This window comes from Neltuma alba, unplaced genomic scaffold (assembly GCF_004799145.2).
Source record: "Neltuma alba isolate B1F8T4 unplaced genomic scaffold, ASM479914v2 tig00012732_pilon, whole genome shotgun sequence".
NCBI classification, from domain to species: Eukaryota; Viridiplantae; Streptophyta; class Magnoliopsida; order Fabales; family Fabaceae; genus Neltuma; species Neltuma alba.
Window position 1 is genome coordinate 579,703 of NW_021637152.1, and position 8,654 is coordinate 588,356.

Below are 8,654 nucleotides of genomic sequence, written 5' to 3' on the forward strand. Positions count from 1 at the left end.
CTTTGGCTGAAAATAACTTTATTAACATTTGGAAGGCTAGATTTAATTTTAAACATGAATGGCAACTATAAGAGACACTAGTTACGATTTTGTGATCATCGAGAGAAATTTGAGTTCATTAACGGTCATTGATACTGGTAAGGGATTTTTAGGTGCAATCTTCTATGTTCTTGCAGTTTTGGAAAAATTAACTGTTGTTTTGTGAGTTTTTCTGAATTCTGATCGAAGAGTGAAACTCTCAGCTATCATCGTGCTTGCTGCAATGTTTTTTTTTTAAAAAAAAAAAACTATTTCTAACAAATCTTGAGGAAAAACTTGGTTACTTTTTAACAACAATTATTTTAAATTGATAAATGTTTATATTCATATTGATCATACTAATTCCTTCTATAAGCTTTGGCGGTGGCTATACTCAATTGGAATATTTAACAATCTAAAATTAAGCAGTACTGGGATGGAGTTGTGAGAAATGATAACTCAATTAATAGTTCTCATTTAGATATTTCCCTCTTAAACTAAACCATGTAGCCTATTTTAAAAAAAACAAAAAGAACACAGTTTCCAATTGTTGACTAGACATGAATTTTGCATTTAATCTTGGAGTCTACTGGAAGAGGAAAAAGACGAAGGTATAAAGAGAGAAACAACCTAGCAGACAGAAAAAGTACGAATTTATCTGGTTTTTCAATCTTAGTAGTGCTGACACAATAACAGGTAGCAGCGGCTAAGAATATGTTTCATCATGCACGGAAGCTATCACTTCTGAATCTGAAAATAGCAAAACAACAATTTTGGCTCCATATTGATGCAAATCGAATCTCGGAGCCAATATCAAGTTTTCTGTTCAGATGCTTCAATTTTTAGATTTTTCCAATCATGCTTCTTTACTTTTTTTTTTTTTTTTTGGCTTCCTTTAGTTGAGATGATGTGTGTGTCTCTCTATATATATATATATTTTTTTTTTTTTTTGAGGAAAAGGCATTTCGTTTACTTGTTTTATATAAACACCCTGCAAGTTTCTCTTAGAGAATCCAACTCAACAGAAGCATGACATGTAAAATGCAGTTTTGCAGAGTTATTGTGTGTGAAAATCTGATAACAAATTGACTTAATTTATCCAACAATACAATTGAAAAAATCACAAGGCAAAGTGGCCTGTGCAAACCGAGTAACGAACGGCAAGATCCTGAGAACTCAGATATATCATTTCATTTTCCTTGTGAAAAAAATAGCATTAAACAGCAAAATCCAAATTTCATAGTTCTCACAACATTATATCTAGGACTGCGTACATTCTCTCTAAGGCCAACAATAGCCACTCAGAAAAGAAGACACTTTCAGTTGAAGGAGGAATTTTTACCTTCACCCGGTCAATTAAAGACTCCAAAGCTGTTAGAAAAACTCTGTTTCATGCTTTAGATAAAATCTCCTTGAGAGTTAAAACAACTAACCCCACTCAGTAACTGTACAGAGTAACCGAGGACAACCGGATTAACGTCCTACAGGTAAGAAGCGGCAAACACAGGACAATTACCAACTCCCATCGACGTATCTACCATTGCCGTTGGTATACACGCCGTTTAAGGCACCATTGGAAGGTTTTAACATGTTTCCGTTGTGAAGATTTGCTTTTGTCTTTGGTAAGTGTCCATTGCATACCCCATTAGATAACTTATGGACGAAACCATTTGTTGGCAGAACTGTTGTCCTCATTTCACACGCTGCAGCTATTAATCCTGTCGAAATGAAGTATTTAGTATATATTTCCGAAATGAAGAAAGAAAATTACTGGTGGATATGATATCTAGAAAATGGGAAAACGCCAATGAGCCGTTCAACCTCTCTGCATATCGGATGAAGTGAATCCCTTTATGTAAACTCGTGAAGAACACCAAAAAGATATGTACTAGGAGATACAAGGCCCCAAAAATGAAGCATTTAGAACATAAATTTTCACTCGTCCCCAAGAGAGTTTCTATCATGTCAATATGGCTCATGTTTCTTGGAACAAATTATTGAAAGAACCCATAAAAATCCCTTTTGATTAATCAAAACCCCTTCCTAAACTGTACGGGCTTCTTCCAAAGCGTGTGTGTGTGTATAATACAATGAAGCACTGCATGAATGGATATGTAGAAATCCAAATAGGCCGAATCACTCAAGTTATGATCTACATCCTAGGTCTTTTAAGCTATTATATCATTAGCATCTCAGTGTAACGCAAGAGATACGATTCCAAGGGCAAGATGCGCCACTGATAAACAAAAGAATGCCATGCATGCTTCGGATGCATATTATATGGAAGAAAACCATCATTATCGCCAAAAGAGTTCTAAAACAAATCAAAAGAGCAATGACAATTCTATCATCAATAGTATGATTATCAGAAATGCCTGTACAAACATAAACTGGATTACAGGTGTATTTCATAATTGCATAAAATATATCAGTAGAAGAGTATGGATAGTAAAAGATATATAATAAGTATGAAGCAGATACCTAGAAAGGGTGGAGAAGGTTTCCCTGGTCTAGACTTGAACTCAGGGTGAAACTGGACGCCAATGAAGAAAGGATGACTAGGCAGTTCAACTATCTGCAATTGTGGAATTCACATGAATAATTACTATGGCTGTAAATGATTAATTTTTGAGATAATCCTAATACATTTTCTTAGTGTTTCAAGTTAAAATATACCTCCATGCGCTTCCCGGTTTCATCTTTGCCAACAAAAGATAGACCAGCATTCTCTAGCTGTGATATCATGTCGGGATTAACCTGCACAGTGTGACAACTATTTTAGCTGAATCTTTTTTTCTTTGTGTATGCAAGTATTTTCTGCATGAAGACTTGTTTTACCTCATATCTGTGACGATGCCGCTCATCAATATAGCTCACATTGCCGTACCTATGAAAAAGTCCATAGTATAGTGTCAAACATAAATCTCAACTCTGATGTAATTGAGGAGAATCAGAAAAACCATCTTTAGTTGCGTCTTTTGTGATGCATGCAATGAAGAATTACTCTTGTTTTCTAAACACGGTAAATGTTTTCCAAGAAACTAATACCAAGTGTGACAGCACATCTCTAAGTGTGGTTAAGTGGTAATCCATTAGGAGATACAATGTATGATCACGTGAATTTAGATAAGCTTGAGTTCAGTTCTTAGTTCTTACAACTTCACAGATTTGCAGTTGGCAACTTGGAAGTAAGTCCTTCGTGAACCAAGACGCATAGTTCCTCCCATATAAGTCTTTGAACCCTGGCAATTAAAAAAATCCAGCTTAACAAAATTTTTAACAGGCTATTACCAACTCAGGTATGTGGGACAATATACCTCTGGCATAAATATGACACAAGGGCTCTTGGTTTCAGGATCAAACTCTGTACTAGTAGCATCATGCACACCCAAAACAGACCGTGCAAATTCGATGACAGCAATTTGCATCCCCAAGCAAATACCAAGAAATGGTACATTGTTTTCTCGAGCATACTTAGTAGCAAGAATTTTCCCCTGCACTCCTCTATCACCAAAACCTCCTGGAACTAGAATTCCATCAGCACCCTGCAATGAAATAACGTTCAGCTCACGCTTGAAAAGATAATCTCACATTTAAATACATTTAAACAGATACACATTATTAAGACCAAACAAAAAAATGGAACTGTAGATATGCAATCAACGTGGAGTCCAGCTAGTAGGAAGATGACCTTCAAAAGATCCCAAGCAGCTTTATATGCATCTGGAGTCTGCAAGCAGTAAACTAATCATTAGAGGTCTGGCATGGAGTAAAACAAAAGGTTAATTACAATCTGTGGACATGAAGGTCAGTAATCACCTCTTTAGAACTGACATCTTCAAGATCACCAGCTGGAACCCAGTCCACAACAAGTTTACGATTTTGGTCAACAGAAGCATGCAAAAGTGCCTGTACAGAAAAGGCAAGCACATTAAGGGTTACAATATGTAGGGGTTCAAAGTTGGAATACAGGAAGCCAATACTTTATACCATATAATTCATAATTGAACAACATTTTTTAGAGCTGAAGCACAAAAATGCCAGCCGCAGAAGATTGTAATTAACAGTACAACTAACAGATAATAATGTACCTTCAAAACAGAAAGATATGCATCTGAAAGGCCAGTATACTTTCCCACCATTGCAATTCTAACCTGTTAAGAGTATCATAGCCGTAAGCTCACTAACAGGCCATAGAGAGAAAATATATGTATTCTATTCATATATTGAAGGTGTGAGACCTACAGCTTCGCGCAATTTGGCATAAACTTTAGTCTTAGTGGTCCATTCCAGCATGTTAGGCTCTGTAGCATCACTGCAAACAGCAGGGACGTTATTAGAATGACAAAACATTAAAGCTAACTGCTGCAGCATATATTACTTAACATTGCCAGAGAATTGGTCCTTCACAACAGAAACTGAGGGGGAGGATTTATAAAATCAAATAAAGAATGAGTTTTTCAAACAAACCCTAGAAGGTTTAGTGCTTTCAAGATCGCTTCATGCGCGTTCTGATCCTGTTACAAAGATGGATAAAAAAAAAAATCAGGTTTGGCATGAGTTAAATCACTCACGGAAAGAAAATGAACAGGAAAAGTAAGTCAACTACATAGGGAGACAACAATAAACAGTTACACAAATGCCATTGGATTACTTACTTTCAATAGCAAAGGAATATGCCAAATATTTGGAACATCATGCAGGGTAACAATATTTGATAACTGCAAACACACAAGATTGATTATGAAAGATAAATGAGGCCGTGGTTTTTTTTTTTTTTTTTTTTGGGGGGGGTGTGGAGTAAGTAAATGTTAGTCATTACCGGCACATGGCAGAATTGAGAAAGTTTTGCTTTAACATTGTCCTCAAGTTCCTGTTATGGAAAATAAAATATAGAATATTTAAACCTTTGTTACATCAGAACCAATGGCAATATTAGAAATAAAAAATAAAAATAAAAAGAAGGGGCACACCTTTGAACTACGGCAAGCTAGAATATTAGGAGTCAATCCTAATCCCCTAAGTTGACGGACACTGTGCTGGGTTGGCTTTGTTTTCTGCACATTAAAGCTTGCAATAAGTAAAAGATATAAACTGATCAACTTCCACATCGTAGATGCATATGTTCAATCGATTACACTGTCTCTTTTTAGTGAAGGATAGATCAATAAACAAAAGTGAAATTTTTCTTACTTTGTCAAGTAGCCTAAATTTCTTTTCTAAATTACATTTATTTCTTACAAGCCTATATAATGTTGTCTCAACCATACTGATTATGCAATATACCTGTTCACCAACAACATTGAGAACAGGCACCAAGCTGACATGAACCAAACAAAAGTTTCCAGGGCCTGCATGAACAATAAAATCAGAGAAACTTATTAACTGGAGAACTGGAGTCCTACAGAAAATAAATGATTAACCCACAGGGTCTGAAGCATCAGAAACATTACCTACACGATACGAAAATTGGCCAAGTGCCTCAATAAAAGGCATGGATTCAATATCACCTACATTAAAAAGGATTCAAAATATAAGTAAAATAATTACAGAGCTTTCAAATTACCTAATAAATCATATAATTTCCACAAAATTTTCCTGATGAAAAGAAAAGCTGAATTTCTGCATTCACCTCACCCATGATATGATAAGATAATAAAACATGAAAATTTCTCATGGAATTATAATAGTTGGAAAAATTAATACTGCTTACTTGACCAATAGTCAGTTTTAAATGCCAATTTACCTATAGTTCCACCTAACTCAATGACACAGACATCAGCTGGTCCTTCTTTTCCATCAACTGGTGTCTTTGCTACACGCTCTATCCACTCTTGGATTGCATCTGTTATATGAGGAACAACCTACAAATTGACCAGAGGTGAATAAAAATCAAGAATTCATCGACCATACAGAGTGTCATGAAAAATAAAATATTACTAAGATCAACAAACCTGGACAGTCTTTCCAAGATAATCACCTCTTCTTTCCTTTTCGATAACAGACTATAGAAAAGGCAAAATAAAATGTTGTAAGACACCACATGTATGGTTAGTTGGAAAATCAACATACATTTCACAAACGAGATAGATACTTCAGTTACCTGGAAAATTTTTCCAGTAGTAATATTATTATCACGGGTTAGCTTTATGTCCAAAAAACGCTCATAGTTGCCAAGATCAAGGTCAACCTTCGAAACAAAAAGGAAAAAAATTAAAACTTTAAACTAACAAAAGAAAATAATATAGATGCCTCCGCTTGAATTACTCTAACCAGTCACATCTCAGGAACCAAATGATAAATATTTGGGTTAGCTTTCAAGTAAAATGAAAATACGATACTGGGATGGCGGATGCCATATAAATGAAAATTCACATGATAGATAATGATAGTACCATTTAAGATTTAAAAGCAATGATTACAATCATAAGCTAGAATTTGAATCTTGCAAAGGAAATAGCAATTTCTATCGACTGGTTTTTTTTTTATTTTTACCTCACCACCATCATCTAAGACAAACACCTCCCCATGTTCAAAAGGAGACATTGTTCCAGCATCAGTGTTTAGGTAGGGATCTGCAGGCAACAGATAAGCATAAATCTAATAAGAACAACTAAGAATAAATTACCATCAAAGAATAGTTTCATAAGGAAGACTGTGTTCCGATTAAACATGCGGGTGAAAACACACGGCCTAAAATTGGTACTGCCCTCTTGTTCAACAATAAAACTAGTTCTTCTAACTGGAACCAGACAATCTATTGTGTCAGCCATTCAAACGAATGACAATTTTATTAACTAACTGAAGTGACGTCGATATGGGGAAAAATGGATTCTTCCTCTGTTTTCTATGATCTTTTCCAATTATATCCTTCTTTGCTTATTTTTCACCTTAGAAAACATCATTGAGTAATAACAAAGCATAGTGAGATTTCTGTTCCAAAAAAAAAAAGGGGAAAAAGAAAAATAACACACGATTGTCAATAGTGCGTAGGCGTGCATGTGCTATTTTTCTTCTTCGTTTCTTTTGTCTTCCAGATTTAAAACCCTCTTGCTTTAGTTTTACCCCTTCACAAATAAAAATTATTAATACATATAGTGAGATTTCAATGGGAAGAAGAAGAGGAAGAAGAAGAATACCAGTCTTAATTAAAAAATACCAATCCAAAAACTCAAAATAAAGTAAAGTAGCATCCCCCCATATTTTTTCAACAGCTTTCTCCAGTTAAACCCCTCTTGCTTCACTTTTCTTTTCCTTCACAAGCACCATCCATTAATTTAAAAAAGTTAAGTTGAGACATGAGAGTTCAACGAAAAAAAGAAAATACCAATCTTAATAGAAGTGACCCGAAGACCACAGGCCTTAAGAAGGACTCCAATACTGCTAGCAGTAACTCCTTTCCCAAGTCCACTCACAACACCACCGGTCACCAACACGTACTTCATTCTTCTGCAAGAAACTAGCCTCTTCGCTGGTCCTGGTCAAAATGCACAGACGCAGGAGGAACTCCGGATATCAGAAATATGGAAAAACAAAGACAAAGCAAGCTTAACTGACAGAGGGACAGAAATCTTAGCAGTACCTACTCTAGTACTTATACTAGGTGAGACACACTAACCTTGGCTCTGAAAAAAACTAAGAATGATGACAGCAATACAACAAAAAAAATGTCTAGTGACGATATCTGGCATGAAAAAGAAGTGAGGGATGTGGATAAGAGGGAGGAGGATAGACAGGTGGAGGGAATGACTGACTATACATAGATATCATAACGAAAAAAGAAAATTACAAAAAACGAAAAAGAATGAGGAATTTTCGTGAGACTAAAAAAGGGAGAGAATAATGAGGAAAACCTTGTTCACAATGACGGGGTTTACAAGGTTCTTCTGTCACTGCTTTTCTGCAATCTCGCTATATCTCTATATCTCTCCCTTTATCTATGTGTGTATATGTATAGACGTCGAGGTTTCTGCTCTTTATAGCCCCCAAAACAAAGAGAGAAATATGACTCTGTTTGGGTTAACAATGACTCAATCAAGCAACGAATGGATAATATTGAGCGGATTAGGCAATATATATAAGAGAAAAAGCAGAAATTTTCTGATAAAGAAGATGTTTTTTGGCCCTATGAACCCAAAATGCCACCCTAAAACGCTGCCTCCCTCGTTCTTGTTTTCAGGCGGCGGTGAACAAGGCAGCTCCTTTCTTCCACCCTCCTAGTTCTTTTGTTTTCCTCCAACCACCCTTCAACTTAAAAAGGAAGCAAAACCTACAACAGCAAATTAATTAATAATTAATAATTAACTAATCGCAAATTATTCATTAGTTAGTTAATTAATTATCAAATTGAAAAATTGTATCAACCATAATTAATTTCTCTTGACTCTTTCTAGGGTTATCGATTTTTCTTTTTCCCCTGAAGATTATAATAAAAAAATTTAATCTTTTTTCAACCCAACACGAAAATTTCTGCTATCTTAAAACAGTAATAGCAGTGCTAGAAATTTTTGCTATAATATATTAGTTATTGTTAAATGAAAACTACTAGCAATCTTTACATGAGAGCCTTTTTTTTAAATCTAAACTAGTAGGACTTGAATCTGGACAATATTCTACACCTTAGGACCATCCAACAG

The 8,654-nt window shown here is 35.2% G+C and overlaps 1 protein-coding gene across 2 annotated transcripts; it reads right to left on the reverse strand.

Moving 5' to 3' along the window:
• Positions 1 to 1,184: 1,184 nt before the first annotated feature.
• Positions 1,185 to 8,221, reverse strand: LOC114730451 (CTP synthase). Of its 2 annotated transcripts, none has more exons than XM_028917535.1 (22): positions 7,872 to 8,221; positions 7,346 to 7,495; positions 6,514 to 6,593; positions 6,122 to 6,208; positions 5,973 to 6,023; positions 5,765 to 5,882; positions 5,472 to 5,528; positions 5,305 to 5,369; positions 4,992 to 5,075; positions 4,841 to 4,891; positions 4,677 to 4,739; positions 4,489 to 4,535; positions 4,264 to 4,333; positions 4,110 to 4,172; positions 3,838 to 3,927; positions 3,710 to 3,748; positions 3,336 to 3,563; positions 3,175 to 3,260; positions 2,857 to 2,905; positions 2,695 to 2,775; positions 2,500 to 2,593; positions 1,185 to 1,736 (listed from the first exon to the last, which is right to left on the reverse strand). In XM_028917535.1, exons 2-22 carry the CDS (start codon positions 7,461 to 7,463, stop codon positions 1,531 to 1,533), a joined length of 1,827 nt encoding a protein of 608 aa, XP_028773368.1. In that variant the 5' UTR covers positions 7,464 to 7,495; positions 7,872 to 8,221; the 3' UTR covers positions 1,185 to 1,530. The 2 variants fall into 2 exon arrangements, with proteins under 2 accessions (XP_028773368.1, XP_028773367.1); XM_028917534.1 differs by lacking the exon at positions 7,872 to 8,221 and adding an exon at positions 7,637 to 7,848.
• Positions 8,222 to 8,654: the final 433 nt, after the last annotated feature.